This window comes from Columba livia, chromosome 3 (assembly GCF_036013475.1).
Source record: "Columba livia isolate bColLiv1 breed racing homer chromosome 3, bColLiv1.pat.W.v2, whole genome shotgun sequence".
NCBI classification, from domain to species: domain Eukaryota; kingdom Metazoa; phylum Chordata; class Aves; order Columbiformes; family Columbidae; genus Columba; species Columba livia.
In genome coordinates this window covers 81161568-81182604 of record NC_088604.1, presented here as the reverse complement: position 1 = coordinate 81182604, position 21037 = coordinate 81161568, and the positions used below count along the sequence as shown (strand labels likewise).

General features: G+C 41.6%; 1 protein-coding gene across 2 annotated transcripts in view; it reads left to right on the top strand.

Annotated features, from left to right (window-relative positions):
• Positions 1–18168, top strand: part of GREM2 (gremlin 2, DAN family BMP antagonist) — a 39921-nt gene extending 21753 nt beyond the window's left edge. For both annotated transcript variants that reach the window (XM_005508662.3, XM_065057830.1), the window contains exon 2: positions 15360–18168. In XM_005508662.3, the coding sequence (XP_005508719.1) occupies positions 15361–15867 (507 nt within the window). In that variant the 5' untranslated portion in view covers position 15360 and the 3' untranslated portion in view covers positions 15868–18168. The remainder of the gene's footprint in view (positions 1–15359) is intronic.
• Positions 18169–21037: the final 2869 nt, after the last annotated feature.

Sequence of the window (21037 nt, the reverse complement as noted above, 5' to 3'; positions counted from 1 at the left end):
AGTCTGTGGTGCCATTGTGTATTCTGCTTAAACCATACAGTTTAAGGATTTAATTCTCACTCCTGTTTTCTTTTTAGATAAGCTTGAGTCCTCCCCTTCAGCCTTATAACAAACATGTAGATAGTAAATTGTGCATTTGCTCCCATGTAGCCTTTTATGTAGAACAAGTGTGGGATTTCAGGGGCAGGAAGGAAAAAAAAAAAACCACAAACATGCCCTGTGTTTTTAATGAGCAGAGTTTTGCCAAGGGGCAGTTTGTATTCTTCAGTATTTGTGCTAATTAGGAGATTCTTAGGGTCCTCTAAGTAAAATGTTTTTTTGCCAAGTTAGCAGATTCTCAGACAGGTGAGCTACTTTTAGCTTTGTCTTTGCTAGGTGCATTTTGGTAGTGTTTTTCCTAACTGCTATTCCATTCTCTCTGATGCTCTGACATTATTCATGTTCTTATGCTGCGCAAATCACTGGTCTGATCTGTATGGACCTTCTCTACAATTTTGTGCTGGAGAAAAATTATAGGAGCTGAAATAATCACTCAAAGCAGAAGCTGTTGTTCTGAAGCTAAGTAAGGGAAGAGGGGAAGCATAGTTTTGTTTTCCTAAGGCAAATTCTTTACTGAGTCTTCTTTCAAAATACAAGCATTAAAAAATTCCGTGGGGCTGTGGTTATCCTTGACCCATTGAGGACCATCACACTACATGAATTGTGGTAGCTGACCCCAAGGGTTAAAGTTAAACATTTTATTTTTTTTTTTTTAATCAGGTGAAGTGTTAATGAAAACTCTTTTTTTGAAGTTGTTTTTTTTTTTTTTTTTGCTGGAAGAGGTATCAGCACCTTTAGACTGAAAACACCTGAAAGTCCTAGTTCAATTTTTTGTGTACTTTTTAGGGCTTTTCCATTACTGAGGCAAAAAGATGTTTCATGTTAACTCTGCGAAATGGCTTCCTGGCTTTTGAAGGTTTAATGATTTTACATTGAAAGTATCTTAAAACCTAGTATCACTCACTTAACCTCCTTCTTCACAAGGAAAATAAGGAAGAGCTCAGAATGTAGTAGTCCAGCTGATTGGAAGTGAAAACATAGGCCAATGGCCAGGACTTAATTTTTCCTCTAATTTGGAGATGAGGCTATCAATATGTCTAGTTCTAATAGTGTCAGAAAATATTTTCCATCTAGCTTTATTTGAGATTCCATTCCTCTTAATGCCACATTACACATAAATTCTTTCAAAAGCCTGCTGTTTAGCCAAGACATAGGAAAAAGCCAGAAAGAGACATGTTCATAGTTGTATAATGTTGTTTGTACTTGGGGTCTAAATAACTCATCAATGAGTGAGTTGTGTGTATGATCACTCAGCAGGAACCAGAGCAAACCAGAACATTTTCCCTGGGATAACCTTATTTGAGCTAATCAATCACAATGTGCCTTAGCAAGTAGTACAGGTGCCATTCGGTTGCTGAGCCAACTAAATGGTTTATAGAGTGGCGCATACAAATTTAAACTACTTGTAATGATTCTCCTAGCACCAACACAAAGCTGTGTTGATGCTAGAACCACCGTTATAAGTAGTTTGCAAACCGTTCAGCTGATCAATCTCCCTCGCTGCTTCAGCAATATAAATGTTTGAAACAGCTCTAAGTGGTAGGGTTAGTGAAAGGGTGTAAACTGTAATGCACATGTTCTCTGACTACTTTGTAATAAGAGAAAAAAAGTGCCAAACCTTGAATGAGCAACCTTTGTGATCACTTGTTGCTCTTCACAATCAGTCTGGCATTTGCTGGTCACATATGGAAATGTTACCTAGCATCTAACGTTGTGGTCATATCAAAAGGGAAGCTGTCTTGGCCACTTCAATTGGAAAATTCATTACTATCAATCAAATCAAGCACTGACATGAAATAGAGTTTCAGTATCTTTGTCCTTCTGCGTAGTAACATAGGGTCATCAAAAATTACCAGAAGTGTAATTTCTTTCCTCTAGATTCAGGGAAGTGCTCCCTAAGTTAGAGCTGGGGAAGAGGCCTTGAACAGACCTGGAAGAGTAATGGAGCTTGCCATCTCACACTGTAATTTGTAGTCAGATATGGCTAACTTTTTCCGAGATACCTCGCTGACCTTTCTGAGAATAGATTTCTGAAAGAGCTAGACAGAAGAATCTTTAGATTTCCTTTTACTTATTGTCTGATTCTACCGAGATTGAAAGCATAAGTAACTGAAAAATATTCAAATCTTAACTCTGGTGACACGGTATGAACAGCTTATGGCCAAACACTGTAAAAAAACAAGGTCACATTAATTTAATAAAGACCCTCTAGGTGCTTCTACTTATGTTTATATAAAAAGGGTCCCCAGTTACTATCAACAACAACAACAAAATTCCCAGAGACAGTAAGTCCCAAAGTTGGAAACCTTTCCCTCTTTGCTGAAAAATGATAAATGCAAATGGGGTTACAAAGCTAGAAATGATCCCTAAATGGCCTACAGAGAAGGGGAGTTCTGGCACTTGTCTGTGGATCTGTGAGCAGAAGAGGCTGGTGATTGCCTCTGTAGGCTTCCTTCCTTCTTCTCCTTCTCCTCCTGCTCCTTCTCCTTCTCCTCCTTTTCCTTCTCCTCCTGTCATAGGGAAGATCTTCTCTGCCATTATTAAGACTCATGTGTAGACTCATTCCACTCCACAATGCACCTACATGATGTGTGATTCCTTGTCACTTTTCTTTCTGGGTATTGAAACTGGATCTGTTCACCTGACTCGAAGGGCTGAACTTTCAAATTCAAGTCAGTTCATCTATTTATCACACATTACTCTGTTTCCCATGTCCTGTATTTGACTGACAGCTCATGTCTGAGAGACTGTTCAGCTCCACAGTTTCCATCATTGTCAAAACCACCTAATGAAGGTCTCACCTTCCAAATCGTGAGGAGTTAGTTACATCTTTAGCTTCCATTACTAGCTTTGCCTCTGATTTACTAGTCCAGTGGCACACTACTGAATCTCCTTTCGTTCTTTGAAGGGAGGCTGAAGAAACCAGCTTATGTGTGTTTTTAATTACATGTTTATTCAACCCTCTGAGGATGTCAGAAACTGTCAACAGTAAATGCCAAGTGATTGCCAGGAAGAAAGCTGCTGACTGAAGTGCATCGTAGACAGAACCCTTCTGTGTAGCTGCCACTGCCTTGCCGTGCACATACCGACGATATCTGATTTTGATTATAGTCTCTCCTCTGATGATAGTGCTGTCTCGGGTTCTCCTAGAGACAAAGTCTTAGTCAAGGGAAAACATAAGCAATAGTGTAGTCAAGGACAAAGTCAGTCTCCCCCTGGATTCCTCTCTATTGACTCTTCTTTCTTCCTCATTTGGAGTGAACTGAAAATCTAACGATCCTCCTTTAAATGAGCATAACTTGCTGTGTTATGTTAGTCTAGACAAAGGAAATCAAATTAATTAGCAGAAAGACTGCAAATGTGCTGTGTAGGAGTACCTGTCATTAGAGAACCTCATCCAGGCTCCTGTGGCTTGGTGTATATTCAGAATGATAGCTCTGGTCTTCCTCTCAGCAGAAGAGAAATAGGATAATACTAGTCTTCAATTAGAGACAGAACTATAATTCAAGTCATGGGCAAGGAGAGGGGGAGGTAAGTAGGAAGACGGCTGCTCTGCAAAGCCTAAGTCATAAAACATAAAATCCCAGTTTATGTATGGCAACAGATCCTTCTATGATTGAATTACAGCCTTCATATTCAATCGTGGGCTAAGTCCATAAACCAGAATACAGACAGAACAAATATTTACATTCTTGGGGCAATGACGGAGGGAGAATCACTGAGCAGAGCGTGAATCAAAGCCAAAAGAGCATAGATGTGGGACAGCCATGTGTTGCCATCAGTGTGAAGCAGGAGGGATAGAGTAAGTTTCCAGTATTTGGATGTGAGATTTCCTGTAGTACAGGTCACCCAGCAGCGTTTCCCTGAAAATTCATATTTTAGTAAAGTGAGACACACTGCCAATAGCAGTGAGTAAACTATAGTTTGTCCATTCATTCTGTGTGCTATGCATTTTCCAGTATATCTAGAAAGTGATATTGAAATGTTTAAGTATTTAGCAATGTTTATGTTGATATTGCATATCTAATTACAATTTTATTTGTATTCCTGACTTTATAGCACCTCGTAAGTTCTGTACTTTTGACAGTTGTTGAGCACCAGCTGCTGTGATTTATTTTGGTCCAGCTGACAGATATGACAGTCATAAACATTGCTGTCAATTCAGAAATATCAATAGACATGTAGCTAAATAAATGAAAATTCCTTTTGTTATCTTAGAAAACAGCTTGGAAATAAGGGTCAGAATAGTTCCATACTGAAGAACTTGCATCAAGACATCAAATGATGCATGTACTAGGGCAGATAAGAAGCCTTATAACTCAGAAGATTTTTAACTCCAAATGTCATCTTTGTTTATAGGCTTGCAAATGCACGTATGCAAGCAACTATCAGAGTATGCAGTTTCTGTGCTTCTCAGCTCACAGGTTTCAACTGCATTTCAATTGCATACCTGGATTTTCTCATATGAGACCTTGAGTAAATAGACTTCCTTTGGGAGCAAAGCCTACAACTGAGTTAAACATTTGAAAGAAAAGTCATTAGACCATTAGTTAATCCACAAAAACAAACAACAGTAGTAAGCCAAGCAGAAGCCTGGTGTTCTTAGGGAAAGAAGAAAACATCTTGTAACACTCCAAATAAGTTTGTGAGCAAAAGGGGATACAAAATATTACAGAATCAACCCAAGGGTAATACTGTGCCTGGTGTGCAGCAGTGACTCACTACTGCCTGGCTTTTGTCTACATATAGTGCAAGTAAATTTTTCTTAGCTGTTGGGACAGCTTATATCCTGAAAAAGAAAATGTGTTAAAAACCTTGAGGTGACCCACTGTTGTTTCAAGGTGTTTTGTACTACACGTGAACATTAGAGCTCATGAACTCTGATTTTCTATGGGTATGTTTGGTGTGCCAGTTCAACACAGTAACCCTAAATGTCCTCTTTACTACTCATGCCTTCTGTGGTACCAAACTGTGATATCCTTGACTTGTTCCCCCCCTTTCCCTTCCCTGAAATACTTTTCATGCCTTCCCACATACCCTAGGAGAAAATACACTTAGTGTAATGCAATAGGAGTTTCAAAACTGACTTGCTGGCCAACTTGTTTGAAATATGGCCAGTGGATTGAAAAATATAATTATGAGAATCTGTCAGATGGTTAATAGACAACATGCAGTTACACAAAGGCAAAAAAAAAAGGATAAGAGGATTCACTAGGTTTAGCCTCACCAAGCAGAAAAAAATGCCTTTCTGTGAAACTAATAATTCTGGGAAGGTGCTTTCTTACATGTGTGTGTGGCACAGACCTGGCTGTGACTAACGGGCGGAATTGGCTTAATACGTGTTTTATTTGTACACTAGCACAGGTCTTGTGCAGTCTGTCCCCAGAACTGCTGTAAGGTTCAGTCAGGGGCACTGATGTTCTGTCAGTCAAATTTAAGCAGAGACAAATGTAAATGAAAAACTCTTGAAGCAATAAATCTATGAAATCTTTATGAAAGTACAGCTGCAATAGTTCTTACAAGCGGCATGTTGGAAAATAGTGGGATGCACAGCTGAAATTGTGTCTGCATGGGAATTTGCATACTACCTAATAGAAAGGCTAGCCTGCAGGATATTGAGATAAGAGCAATTCTTATTTAAACCATCTGTGTTTCAGCTCTATAAATAGGATATTGGCTTACAAAAATTCATAATATAAACCCTAGACCATAAATAACATCTTAGATTTTTTTTCAAACAGGAACGTGACTACTTAAAAGTTATAATGCAGTAACTGAGGATAGGATCTTGAATAGAGACCCTGACCTGGACCTACCAGAAAATTGGGAAAATTTAAATGTTACTTCTCTGTTGATTAATCTGGTGTTCCTCAGATACAAGACTACATGCCACCTATTGATTTTTAGAAGTAATTGCATTTTTTTGACTGTTAAGCGAGCAGAAATTCTTTTGAGCACTTTTATGATGCTTTAAGGTGCAGGCTTCAGTCTTCCAGAACAGATCTCATCCAAATGCCCTTTTCTGGGAACGGTGCAAGTACAGTAATGCACCTATAATGGAGACTAGTGGTTTTCTTCCTTATAGTGAGCTAGAAAATGAGCTGTGTGCTCAGGAAGTTGTCCATTATGTGAAGCTACAAAGCAATAAAACTCCTAATGTCATCTCTGTTCTATCAAAACTCAGGGAAACTATATTGGAAATTTTTATACAGAACCATTTTCATATACAAAAGCACAATGTTTTTAAAGAAAAGATTGCCTAAGGGTATCAAATCTGGATTGATCAGCAAAAAGCATTGGTGCTGTGTGGTGCAATTGTAAGATTTTGGAAACAGTCCATTCTCAGTTAATTCCTGACCTCCAGTAACTCACTTCCCCTCTGTGCTCAGTTCTGGTCCCACCATATGTTGCTCGCCAAGTTAGTCTACAAACATTTGAAGTTGTGTTGCTTAGTCAGGCACTGGTCTTGGAAGAGATTTCTATGTTCTGTTGTAATGCAAACAACAAAAATATAATGGAGGATGCTCATTGCAAAATAGTCTTTTGTAGTATCGATTCTCCAGTGAGGAAGCAATAAAATGACCTATTGTATTTAAATGCTGAACTTTCCCCATTCTTGTGACTGTCCTCCTTTCCAACAGGCTGAGGGATGGTCACAAATGAAGACATTTGCTCAAGCCACCGCTTCCCTTCTGATTTAGTTTTTAGTTTCCCAAGGGCAGAAGTCTGCTGTTTTCTCCTGAATGAAACACCAAGTGGGAGTGTACCAGCTGCCTTCTGCACAGAAGAATAAATTTTAATATAGGCTATTATTTCTTGCCGGACAAAATGTTCATGTGCAAACAGAACTGACTCGCCTATTTGGGGCTCTTTATCTCGTGCTGAAAAGCTGAGGAACACTGAGAAGGAGAACAAGTATCTTTTCAGCTGGTTCAATCTTGCAAAGAGACATTTTTTTTAGATTGTTAGGACAACTAACTTTCAGTTCTTTCCAAAAAGCTATTATCCTTGTATCCAAGGAGTTTTCCTGTATTTATTCCTCCCACCCCCTGACTGTAACATTCTCCAAAACCAGGTTTGGAGAAAGAAAACCAACCTTATGGATGGCAAGTAGAAATCTGGTTTTATTTTGTGGGTTTTTGCCTCCTTCCACTCCCCCCTTTCTCCCCAGTGTTGCATGTGCTGCCAGTACTGATGACTATCCAGGCACTTCTGAGTAGGACATCTCACCCTGCTTGGGACAATTCACATGTGCTCACCAGGCAGACATTTGTCTGTGGCTGGTTCTAAAACCACAAGTTCCTAAAGCTGAAATTGCAACAAGATCTAGGAGTTTTAGTCATAACGATATTCCAGAAAGCCTTTGTCCAGATACCTGTTAGTATTCAATCTGGGTTCTACGTATCCATGTTCCCCTAAAAATGGCATTGCTGCACTACCAGAGCTACTGCAGGAAGACTTAGCTTTTGTATTTCTCACAGCTTTTCTTAATCCTCCTTATTTTACTTTTCCTATCTTAGACTGATAAATTCTGACACAGTTGTGGAATCAAATCTTTGCTACTGATAAATGCAGGGCAGTATGAAGTTGATAGTGTCTTGTTTCACTGTATTACCTGGCTAACATTTAGCCCTAAAAAAACAACCAGGCAAAACCAAAAAAACTTGGAGCATGATTTCCTTCACTATTCTCTTCTACTTGGGTGATTGCCTTGGTAATTGCATTTGTTGTATGTGTATGTGTTTTTTTGGGAAGCATTGGTATTTATCATGGATATAAATTTTAGTGAATGTATCTCAAAGAAAAATACCAGTACTGGCTTCACCACTAATTTTTTTGTTTTTCTTTTTTTCCCCCCTTCTTTCTCTCCGGTATTCTGGAACTTTAGTTCATATCTTAGATATAACAGATAAAAACTGAAATGTCAACTAATGAAATCTTCAGTGCGTTGCCTCACAAACTCCTTGTTCTGGCTTTGAAAAATGAGAAACTTCTCTCAGTTCCTCCAATACTAATACTACTTAAATAAAATCAAGTGAATCATGGTTTTGGAAGCTAGGCAAGATAAGAAGGCTTCAGCTTGTGGAGAGCCTAATACCATAGATCAGTAATACAATATTTAAATCAATATACTTCCTGGCAGGATGTCAATGTGAAGAGGAGTGTTGGAGCAATGTGATCTCTGAACTCTGATGAAGTAAGCAGCTGCATTCAAAACTGTTTCGAATGAGCTTGTCTAAAGTTCCTGAATGAAGAAGTGGCTCAGTGGTTATAAACACGAATTTTTGGAGGCAGTAAAGATAGATAAGAAAGACAGAGAACAAAACATGAAGGAAAAGCTTGATGTTTTATCTGGTTAGCTTCAGTAACAAGGGTGAGTTCACCTTCAAGTTTTCTTTATAATTGCTCCTGTCCTAAAAATGGCATATGTGACATATTACACATTGCTGAATATGACAGGAGTAATTAGTTGAGTTCTTGATTCCTCTTCTTTTGTTGTGCAAGGACCAGGAATTCTTCTAAACTCCCAGCCTCTTCAGGGAAAATTCCTGGTTGTAGAAAATCTACAGTGAGAGCTGAAATTAGCATGAAACAGCATTCTCTGAGTTGCTTTGAACTATCTTTGTCTTAGCATAGACTGTTCCCACCAGAGTCTTTGCTTTATGTGCTTTGGTTTTGTTGATGACTTACTCTATTTTTCAGTATTTTAAATTCAGTATTTCAGGAACTGTCTTGGCAAGCAGAATGGAGTGCTGGCATTATGGAGGCAGCTGTCGTCTTCTGAGGGACACTGTCTGGCATCAATGAAAACCAACCCCACCTTCCCCTTTTGAAAACAGAACTAGACCCTGCACAAGACATATCTTGAGGCATCCAAAGTGCAGGCAGAACTTTCCTGCTTCCTTCAAAGCTGTGTAGTGTTCCCCTGCAGGTCTGCTTGGGCCTCTCTGGGGAAGAGGTGTTGGTGTAAAGGAGAGACAAGGATGGATCTCCTTGGTGGAAGGGAGATGGAAGGATGGAGATGAGAAAGGATCTCCATCCAAGCCAGCCAGTGAAGGTACAAGGAGTTTATTAAGTCTGAAAGAAATGTTTTCTCCCTCTACCACCTACTGCTAGGGCTGTGATGCAACAGAATAGCTTTCTCTCAGATCACTATAGAAGGTTGTTAGAGGGCAAGAATGAAAAAAAATCTGCTTGTAATGGCATTAATTATTGCTTTTTAAACAATTAGGAAAGACATTGAAGTGCTGGAGCGGGTCCAGAGAAGAGCAACACGACTGGTGAAGGGACTTGAACATAAGACCTATGAGGAGAGGCTGAGGGAGCTGGGGTTGTTTAGTCTAGAGAAGAGGAGGCTTAGAGGTGACCTCATCACTCTCTAGAACTACCTGAAGGGAAGTTATAGCCAGGTGGGGATTGGTCTCTTCTCCCAGGCAGTTAGCAATAGGACAAGGGGGCATGGGCTTAAACTCTACCAGGGGAAATTTAGGCTGGATATTAGAAAGAAATTCTTTACAGAGAGAGTGATCAGGCATTGGAATGGCCTGCCCAGGGAGGTAGTGGACTCACCGTCCCTAGAGGTTTTTAAACTGAGATTGGACATGGCACTTAGTGCCATGATCTAGTAAACAGACTAGAGTTGGACCAAGGGTTGGACTCGATGATCTCTGAGGTCTTTTCCAACCCAGTCGATTCTGTGTGATTCCGTGTGATTCTGTGTGATTCTGTGTGATTATTCCCTTTGGTGTTGCATGCAGTGGTTTTAAAAAGTGATGCTTAGTATTCCTAGTACATGATAACTCTTCTGCTAAAATGCAGAGATTTTCTATCTGGATATCTGAATAACATATTCTAGCTGCAGTAATGGGTTTTCTGAGTTTTGTTTGTTTGTTTGTTTTTAAAAATTTGGTTCCCCCCCGCCTTCTACATGTTTTGTTGTTGCAGCTGGCCTCAGTCTTGGCAATTTAATCATGACAACCTATTAATCATGTAATGATTTACTAAGACGACCATGGCTCTGCAAAAAGAAAGACACAGTACAGTGCTCAGTTATTGCTGACGTTGAGGCACAGGAGCAAAGTTTCCAAAGGGTATTTAAAAGGGAGAAGTTAAGAGCAAATGCCTCCCTTGCACAAAGATGCCTGATTTGTATAGTCTTTATGTGAATGTTGTGCCATTAGAATCATGCCTTACCATTAATAAATTAAATAAATAGCATTGTTGGCTTCCTGGTAGAGCATCTGATATTTCCTGGCTTCCCACATATGTTGCTAAAGCCAAGTTTTAGTTCTTTGAAAAGTTATTGCCTGGCTTGTCTTCAAGGAACACTTCTTGTGTCCCATCTTAAATGCCGAGAACTGACCATGTACACCATGTCCTTATATTAATATATGTACAACTGGTTTATCCAGATTCTTTTTTGACTAAGTCTAACATGGAGGTAAGAGTGGAGCAGAAAATATTTTGGTAACAGAGGTTCCCCCAGTCAGCTGATAACAACATAGAGCTCTCAAGTCTCTGAAATTTGCAGGATGGAAAGTGGAGAAGAATGATGCAGATGGTCAAATGTGACCATGCATGTACAATGCTACAGAAATGTACCTGATTCAGTCTAGCCTATAATGCCTGTCTTTTGCTGGTAGATGAAGAGAAACAATTTTCTGAGACAAACTCTTCCAACTATTAATTAAATTCAAAACTTTCAAGAAAAGTATCTCTGAATTCATTTATCTTCCTCCCGGTCATTGGCTCTTACAGTGCTTTTGATGAGTGTAGGATTTTTATAGCACTAAATCTTCTTCCACATGTATTTACATACTGAATCCATTCTGTGACTGAACTAAACTGATAGGCTTTCAAGTTCCATGGCAAGGCAGGTTTTGCAGACTTTTTTTTTCTTTTAAACCATTACCTGTGACTTTTTTTCTGAACCCCTCCTAGGAAGACCTGGTGAAGAGGAGATGGTTGTGTGTCATACCTGTATCAGATAGTTGAATGCTTCCAGGAATACTGGTAATACCAAGTGCTTTGTAGGTGTTGCATGCTAAAACAAACAAATGGGTCTTACACCCAAGGATTTCCTGAGCAGCTAACATAAAATATCACAGCGATCTTCTAGTTGCATCCCTTTCTCTTGCTGTCCACCTCCAACCTTGAAGTAGGCTGATCTACAAAACAGGAATTTCTAGTCAGAAAATGCATCCTGAGCTGAGAAACTGGTTATGTCTCTGGCAATCAGAGGAAACGTCAGAGCAGTCACCCAGCACAGATTGGCACTGCCATTACCTCCTGCCCTGCCTTTTAGACTATAGCATGCACCCATGCATTGCAGGACTTATCCCAAAATGATGTGGTTGAATTCCCAGGTCAAATCCAATACTCCAATTCCCAGAGAAATGCCCTAGCCACAAAACCATGGGCTATTTTGGGGGTCACACTAGTGCCTGTCCTGCTCCAGAGCTGGATTGCTTTCAAGAATTCATGAGTTATAGGGCCAGAAGGTCAGTATGCCAGAGGGAGCCTGCCTTGGTAGATATTTTATGTGACACAGTAATTGGATACAAAGAAGAAATAAAACTAAGGGCAGACACAGTGATCCAGGGTCTTCCCCTCCCAGCTGAGTGCCCTGACCTCTCTGGATTATGGAGCTGGCTTTTGGTGTTCTTGCCTCCTTGGCCAAGGATTTTTTACACTCCTAGGTACCTGATAGCCTAGCTCCAGTATGACAGGTTTGATGAATTTATGAACCCAAACTTGGTGCTGATTTCCTTATCTCAAAGAGATAAAAACTTAGCATGTGAAATGTGAATGCAGCTAGGCCTTGTTTGGTGTCTAGTGTAAGGTTATTTTCTGCAGCAGCTCATGCACTGGAAAGAAAGGGTGGGGGGAACTGGCAGCAGCTGGCAATGACGCTTGAAGAAGCTGAAAAAGCTGTCACATGGGAACTTCTACCATCTCTGCCATGGGGAGCCCCCAGTGCAGTGGGGATGCTGGGCCCAGGCTGGCATTTGTGCAAGTTTCAGAGGCGTTGGTCTCTTGAGGCAGTTCTTGCTTTCTTGGTCTCAGCCACATGATGTTCAGTTCTGTGACATCTTAAGTAGGACAGAAATGCCCTGTTCTTGCCAGAAGCCAGATTCTTCTCCAGTACGTTTTGTGCTTCTTCTCATCGTGCTCTGTCAGCAGACAGACAGCATTCACCATGTTGCTTTGCATTCAGGCTGAGTTTACTGAAACGATCTCTGAGAATACCGAGGTTTCTCTTCTTTTTGCATGCGAGTACCAAAACTATATGTAGTTCCTTGGCATGTTGCTGGCACCAGGTGACCTTGTTTGCACCCTTACTTGCTTGAATAGGGGTTTTGTGTGCCAGGGCTTAGAAAGGGGTGATTTGCAGGCTAGTAAGGGGCAACCCTGTGATTAGAAATTCCATGATCTGACAGCATACACATTTGACCCGCTGGTGTAAAATAGATTATTATTCTATTATGTAAACATTTAAGGTCCAGGTTTGATAAGGATCAATTACAGAAATAGGTGATGCCTTCCTGCCTATCTGTAGAAGTACTTGCTAACACGTACTACAGCATTTCATTTATAACCTTACAATAGTGGCTTTGATTAATAATGCTTTATTAGTTATAAACATAGACTTACTGAATAAATCCTACTTACTCCGTTGAATGGCTCCCCATGCCTACATAAAACTATTTCAGTAATTAGAAAGCTACTATAATATTTCTCTATATTGTAGACTTTGAGTTGTTAGCTCTCTGTCAGCTTTCCTGAATTCCTGCATAGGCTTTCTACTTGCCCCCATCCTTGACACGAAAGGGAAACTGTTTCAACTTGTGCTGTGTGATGAGAAAGGGCAAGTGTGGGAAGACAGGGTTTCCCAAAGAAAAGAGGGTGGGAGAAAGAGCACATCTCTCCTTCTGATGTGCCTCTGGACCTGTACTGTCCTCTTCTCCACCAGGATCGGAGAAATGAGACTGGAGAGGTGATATCCCTGCTGAAAAGGACCAAACTCCCTCCCTGAAGGACAGCAGAGGTATCAAAATTGCTTTGTGGGCTTGCATTTCAAGAGTAGAGTAGACGAGGATGCCTGAGGAGTATTGGTAAATGGCATCCTGTGTAGACCTCTGTCTTTTTCTAGAAGATGTAGGTTTGTAACTCCTGTTTTTTTCTTCCCTTTCTGTGTAAAACACAAAGCAGAGGGGAACAGTTCTTTTATCTACTACTGAAATGCAGCCATCACTGCAGAATAACATGAGAACAGTTTGAAGCATGGAACACTATATTCAACTGAAACTAATTACCTGATTAGGTTTTGGCCTGACTGTGTGGGTTGACGTCCAATGGTCTTGGCGACAATACCTACGAGCAAAGCCAAGTCTAGTCTTGCTTCATTTGAAGACTCTGGACAAAACTTCTGGACTTGTGTGCTGAATGCTAAGCAGTGTGAAAATAGGCCACTGATTTAAAGTACCCATGGCTACAACGGGTGTCAGTGGGCAGCTGTCATGTTTGCAGATGAATGAGCCTATTTGGGTTTTAGAAATACTGGTTTCTATTTAAAGGGTGGTTCTGTTTCAAGCACACAATCTGGTGAAATGTAACTCTGCATCAGAACATCCTCTGTCCAGAGCTATAGGATTAGCACTTTCCTTCAGCACTTCGAACTTCTCCCCTTAGAAATTTAGTTACAGTCTGACACTGAGATCTCATAAACTTAGAGAATCACCTAAAGGGTTTTTATTTCACCTAGTGTCTGCTACAGGAGCTATTTCTCTTTATCTCTATAGGGGTTAAATACGTCAGGTCTGCTTTTTTAGAAGCATTTTTTATTGCTGTTATTGTCTTCTCTTGCACCTTTGTTGCAAACACTTTTTGAATCTGTTGGTATCTTTGCCTGAGAAATGGTGTGTTTTCATGTTAGGAGTACCTACTCTACATCTGAAGTGTCTATAGTGTTAGACACATCTATATCTACCAGTGCGATGGTATTTTTTTGTCTTGGCATGAATGTAAAGGAAAAGAAAGTGATTACTTAGAATGATTTGAAGCTTTACTGGGAAGAGAGGGATGAGCCTTTCATCTGAATATTATTATTATACAGTCCATTAAGAACAAAGGTGAGCAGAGCACTTTCAGGTAGACTTGAAGTGTCCTTGCCTCTGAATGAGAAGCTTCTGGGCTGCACTCACTTCTGGCACCCTAGGGAGCCTCTGTTCTTCCTTCCCAGGGATGTGAAATGAACTGTCAAATTAGTCATGGCAGTCCACTGGTGAGCATTGACTTTATGAGGAAATTTAGTACATCTACTCTGATATCCTGGAAGCGCTTTGAGACGCATTACTAAAATGAATAGGACAAGTGGTTGATGAAAATCCAAGAGCTGGTAAAAGATGTTCCACAGAACAAGAAATCCTGATAGACAGCCATAGGAAAAAATATTTTTGCCAACTGGCTGACTATTTTAGCTTAACAACTGGCTTGTGCTCTACTCTGTTCCTTAACATCTAAAATAAATATTGAATTCTCTCCTGTTTACAAACCTTCTTAAACCATTTGCCTAAGATGCGTTGCAGTAATGAAGTCCTCAAAGTTGTTTTTAAGCACTTCCTCTTACTGCAAAAATAAATCCATGAAGTTTTTGGCCTCCCACAAAGACAACCAATGCAAGCCTGTAGGTGCCATAAAAGCCCCAAGAAACTTCAGAAGCAATTTAAAATAAGATACACTTTTGGATACCTCTCACTACTTCTGTGTAGAACAAGGCTGGCCAGGGACTCGGGCTGGAGAGGCAGATGGGAGATCACCCTGTGCAACCTGGTATTTCCTTCCCCAGCTCCCCAAATCAGCTGTAACAGTATTGGCAGGAGTGTCCTGAGCCTTTGCTAGCCAGGAGTTTGCCCAGCTGTTTGGCCCAGGATTTCATAGGGAAGGATTAAAACTTTCTGGCTGCAGATTTTGTGAAATCACTGCTTCAGCAATCAAAGCAGCTGTGTCCCTATGGGGGAAAAAAAGAGTAGTTGGAGAGCTTGGGGGGCAGAGAGGGGGGAGATCTGACTTTCCACAAGGCCTAGCATCTTTGTGATTAACAATTACCCTGGAGTAGAGCTAATCTCCTAGGAAAAGTGGTGGGATTACAGAGGCAGTAAGATCTCCACTTCTAAAAGCAAGAGTAAAGTTCAACTCCATTACAATTTTGCAGCTTGAAAATGTGTCTCTCCTAACAGCCCCTTGTGTTGCCATTGCAGGATGATTTGGAAATTTGCCTTGTCCGTTTTTCTGATGGCAGCGCTGGTTCGAGTAACAGACACCAGGAAAAACCGTCCTGCCGGCGCCATTCCCTCCCCTTACAAAGACAGCAGCAGCAACCACTCGGAGCGGAGGCAGCAGCTGAATAAGGAGGTACTGGCCTCCAGCCAGGAGGCCCTGGTGGTCACTGAAAGGAAGTACCTCAAGAGCGACTGGTGCAAGACGCAGCCCCTGCGACAGACTGTCAGCGAGGAGGGCTGCATAAGCCGCACCATCATCAACCGCTTCTGCTATGGGCAGTGCAACTCCTTCTACATACCACGGCACGTGAAAAAGGAGGAGGAGTCCTTCCAGTCCTGTGCTTTCTGCAAACCTCACAAGGTCACCTCTTCGACCGTGCAGCTGGAGTGTCCTGAGCTGGACCCACCTTTTCGACTCAAAAAAATTCAGAAGGTCAAGCAATGCCGGTGCATGTCTGTGAATCTTAACAACTCGGGCAAACTGTGAGAGCAGGCGTGCAGCTACTGCTTGGTGTTGCCCCCATCAGATTTACTGCTGCCTCTCCTCTCCCACTGAGTAGACTGTCCATCTTGTTGTTTTTCTTCTTTACCTTTTTTTTTTGTGTGTGTGTGTGTTTTTTTCTTTCAGGAGGCATCTCTCCAACAAGGAAAGGCTCCTTGTCGCTTGCCTGCTGGAATAATGCTTTTTAATAGGCTGTGTTAGGCACTTCACCCTAAAGTTTCGTTGTATTTCTGATACCATCTGGCAGTTGAACCTTCGGGAGTGGAGCAGGCTCCCAGAAGTTGGGATTGATCAGCTAAGTGGCCATTTGGCTGAATTCAGCATTAAATGTTTCCACTGTGTGGAGTAAAGCCCTCTGCCCTACACTCCAGTCCCCTCCACAAGACACTTTCCTCGTGCTTTGGCCCGGAGCTTGCTTCTCCCACTTGGATGTGCTGGGGAGCTTCCCAGGACTGGGGGACACAAAGGAGGGAGAGTAACAAGGAGTAACGTGCGCAAAGTGAGACTCTCCGATGAGGCTCGTCTCCTCCAGATGACTTCATTTTTGCAAGAACAGATGGTGCTGGGCCTGTTGTCTGAATGGCAGATAAGAAGCGAGGGGGAGAGGGCAAGGCGCTGGGTCAGCTGCTGTGGCCACAGAGCAGACTGAGGGTGGGTTCTGGTGCTGCTGTGGTTAGAGCATATCGAACACATGGTCTCTGCAGCAGTGTTTATTTTGTAACCTAGCTATCGTAAACAGCTGTTTAAAGTATCATAGACCTAGCCATGTGTATTTTTCTTGTGGCAGAATATGCCAGAGATTAAAATGCGTTGAGTAAGAAAGACTTGGTTGCTAGGTCAGCTGCCTGGCCTAAAATGGACATGGTTTAACTAGGCTTTCAGTGGGTTTTTGTGTGTTAGATATGTGTGTTTCTTACTCCAAAAAGGACAACATCCATACATGACCTTATACTTATGCCTGCTCAGACCGGGGGAGGTGGGAGGGTAGTGGGAGAGGAACGGAGAAAACTTAAGGGAACGAAGCTTCGCTTAAGGTATAAAAGCACTGCTGCACAAAAGACAAAATTTGGTCATTGCTGGACTGAATACAAAAGCTGCATCAGTGTCATCAGGTTTTGGGAGTGGTGTCTCTCTCATGGCTGGAAACCATGTTAATGTCTAAGTGTTAAAGGACAAGCCCATCAGTCAGTGCTGCTGGAATGGGTCACAGCTGTCAGAGTGGGGAGAGAGTTGAAATTGCTACAATACTGGTGGTCCACTCAGTTTATGAGTCCTACATAATCAGTGTTGATGAACACTTGCAGTTCATTTTAAATCATACTTTTTTGTTTTTCAGTTAATGGAGTTTAGCATGTCCTGTATATCCTGTTCCAGTTCTGATCTGTACTAGTCCCAGCTGCATGAAAATCCTACATCTCAAAACAAACCAGCCCCTTCCCCCAAACCAAAGCCCGTGCACGCTCAGTTGGTTGACGCTTACAAATTAAAAATGACACGCCAACTCCGTGATGCATGTCCCACAGCTCAGCATCTACATCTAGTGAAACCAGCTTGCTGTGGGAGCTCTTTCCTGACAGCTTCTTCAAGGGGTTAATGTGTTTGGCACTCTGGGCAGCCAGGGGTTCAGTGCCACAGGTCTCTATTATGTGAGACAGGCTGCTCTAAGAGGCTTTCAGGACTGAGCTCCACCACAGCTCAGCAAGCGGTTTATGGGGATTGGCACGGGCAGGATGAGGTTGGTTGGGTCTGTTAGCCCTCTTACGTGAACGGTCGTGGCTTTTCTGCTGTGATCTTGCAGTGTGTCAGAAGTGCACAGGTAGATCACTTCAGCCACCAAATGGGCACCATTAAGCCCAGGCTTGAAGGTGTCGGTGTGGGTGGGACGGGGGCGAAGTGGCAATAGGTATAGTCTACTAAGACTCCAGAGATCTCAGTGTCCACTTGAAAGAAATGAACTGAAAGTCAGGCATTTTGGACTAGAGAGAGAAAAAGCACCCTAGTAACTTCAGTTAAGAAAAATGTGCAAGAATCCTTATCTTTAAGCTATGTCCTGCCTGGGTTTTTTCACCAGTTTGCAATACGAATATGCTGCAGCTTAAAGCTCCTTCTAGGAGTTGTGTTTATGTAAAAACTGAGTTGAGCTTGTAATGGTTAAAACTGTATTTAATTCTTGTTTTATAAATGAAAACAAAAATGAAGAAATGCTTTAAGTATAATGTAATTATTTTATAGGTCTGCTATTAAATTATAGATGAAATAATAAAGCCACTTTAGGGTTATATGGCATCCAGGTGTATTGGCTTTGCTTCAACAACTTCTATCCAAGTGCTCACTAATCAGTGTATTCTCCAGCTTCTTTTTGACCCTACCAGATGCAGGTAAATGTTGCCTCACTCTGACAGGTTGGGAAAGCCTAGCTATTTCTTCTCTTGTCTCCCAGCCCCCCCCCAAAACAAAGGTATGTGCAATGCAAGAGGGAAACGTAAATTGCACTAATCCTAGATTCTGGAGTTGAATCTACATGCACAAGCTGGTTTTCTGGTTAACAAGAGGACGATGGAAGCTCGACTACTGGCTGAACTGCTGGCATCACTTGTGGTAAAAGACATAACTATTACTATGAACTAAGTAGTTTTGCTTAACATATAGCTAGATCCTGGTGTACCAGGCACCAAACTATTCATAAGGAAAGAAAAAGTAGTATATCTTAAGATATATGTGAGCTTTAATGGTTGCTATCAGCTTTTGCATGAGTACACTGTATGTCTCTCTAAAGTAGGGTAGTGTTCTGTTTCTTTTTTTTTTTTTTCAGTAGCTGTCACTTTTGAGAATTACTATTTTGCTGTGCTTTATCTCAGCATGGCCAGTGCCCTCTGCTCAGAACTTGTAAGTACCTCTGTTGGTCGGCTCAAAAAGGGGCTTAGGCAGCCACATTGTCCAATGTCCATCTCTCAATTCCACCTGTCTCTCCTGCTTAGCAGGTAGCTTCATCGCCCAGCACCCACCTCAATCTCTACGGTTTGTGGTGCAACCCAGAGTCCTGTTCCAGCTCGCTCAGTCTCTTGCTCCCCAACTGCTGAAGCACAATGAGGCAAATACTGTAATCCAAAAATCTCCCCCTTGTGGAAGCAATTCAAGAGCAAGGCAAGTCTCATGGGGTAGATGAAAAAAGCTTCAGATAGATCCAGTATTTCTTAAAGTAGAATGATGGTGTGGGACAAGAGAAGGAGGAAGACACTAAATGTTAAGCTCTACAACCGTGGAACTGTCCCATTGGCAGGACCCTAATTTTAGATGGGTGACAAATGAAGACTCTCAGTTTCTAAGATCTTAAATTCAAGCTGCAGCTTTGAATTAATGAGAAAACAGTGCTGGCTCAACAGGGAGCATTTATCTTCAGAAAGACAAAATCTTTTTGAGGCAGTGGATTTACCATTAGGATGCCTTTACATGTAGGTTGGAAGAATGTTTATCTGGTACAGCACAGGTATGGATGGGTCTGTCATAAGCAAGAGAATGGCCTGGAAAACCTGTTCTATAACATGAATTTCATTTGATGTGTGGGGCATGGTTATCTGTCTTCTCCCTTTGCTGACCTGTTCATACTATCTTCAGAAAAAGTCAGCTTCATCAGTTTTCACTTATTCTGTCCATAGCAGTTTAAAATTGGTGTAACTAAAGTAGCTGATGTAACAGACTTGGCACAAACTCGGCTTTGCTTATTAACCTAGGTTATAAAACAAAATAATGAAAATGCAAAGACTTGCTGTACTTCTCTCCATGAAACGAATAACTGCTTCCAGCTTTTTAGCTGATCACTGAAAAATTGTGCAAGAAGAAATGGCAGTCTGTGGAAGATGTACTAACTGTATTCCCACTGCCACTGTGGGTTAATACTTAACTAAGTTTTGGAAGTGCTTTAGGATGATGAAAGGTGATACAGAAAAAATCCAACTGTGACACAACATTGCCAGCCAGGCGAGGGAGGTGATTGTCCCTCTCTGCTCTGCACGGGTGCGGCCTCTACCTGGAGCAACGTGCAGTTCTGTGTGCCACAGAATAAAAAAGATATTAAGCTACTGGTGAGTGTCCAGAAGAGGAACACAAAGTTGGTGAAGGGTTTTAAGAGGAAGCCGTATCAGGAGTGGCTAAAGTCACTTGATCTGTTCAGCCTGGAGAAGAGAAGGCTGAGGTGAGACCTCATTGTGATCTACAGCTTCCTCACAAGGGGAGGAGGAGGGCAGGCACCAACTTCTTCTCTTTGGCAACCAACGACAGAACCCAAGGGAATGGCAGGAAGATGTGCCACGGGAGGTTTAGGTCGGACATTAGGAAAAATTTCTTCACCCAGAGGGTGGTGAAGCACTGGAACAGGCTCCCCAGGGAGGTAGTAACAGTCCCAAGCCTGATAGCATTCAAGAAGAGACTGGACAATGCCTTCAGACACATGGTGTGAACTGTGAGGTTGTCCTGTGCTGGGACAGGAGTTGGACTCGATGATCCTTGTGGGTCCCTTCCAACTCAGGGCATTCTATGATTCTATGACAAAGTACCATGCTTCTGAAAGGCTTTAATTTGTAAGCAAAACACCAAGAATCTTCTCAGTTTCTCATAAAAGCCAGACTGTTATTCTCAGTAAGTCACCTCTACTGCTCAGGTATGAGAGTCCTTACTTAGTTGCTGCATTTATTGAAGTAATCATGGGTGATATGTGGTGTGGGTGATCAATGAAGGCTCAGAATCTTTTCTGTGAGAACTCTCACAAGGACTGCAGCCAATTCAAAGTGAAGTATGCTTGATGTTGCAGTAAATGGAGGGAGAGGAGACCAGTGGGGTGTTTGACCTCTTTAAAACATACCAAAACAAAAAAAATAACATTAGTTCAAAATTCTGTAAAAAGCTGAGTGTGCCACAGAGCAGTGGTGAAAATTATGTGGGAATTCCACTCTGAGAGTGCTGTGTGTCAACTTTGGTGCTACACGTAGTGGGCTACTTTACTTTCTATGGAAGTTTGAAAACAGGCTAGAGAGAAGCTATATAAGAGTGAGATGTTCAACCGAATAGGCTGGACCTGAATAAATGAAATGAGGAAAAATCAATGTAGCAGCTTGTGTCTTAAGTACCACCAGCTGCAGTCAACCTTTGACACTGTTCT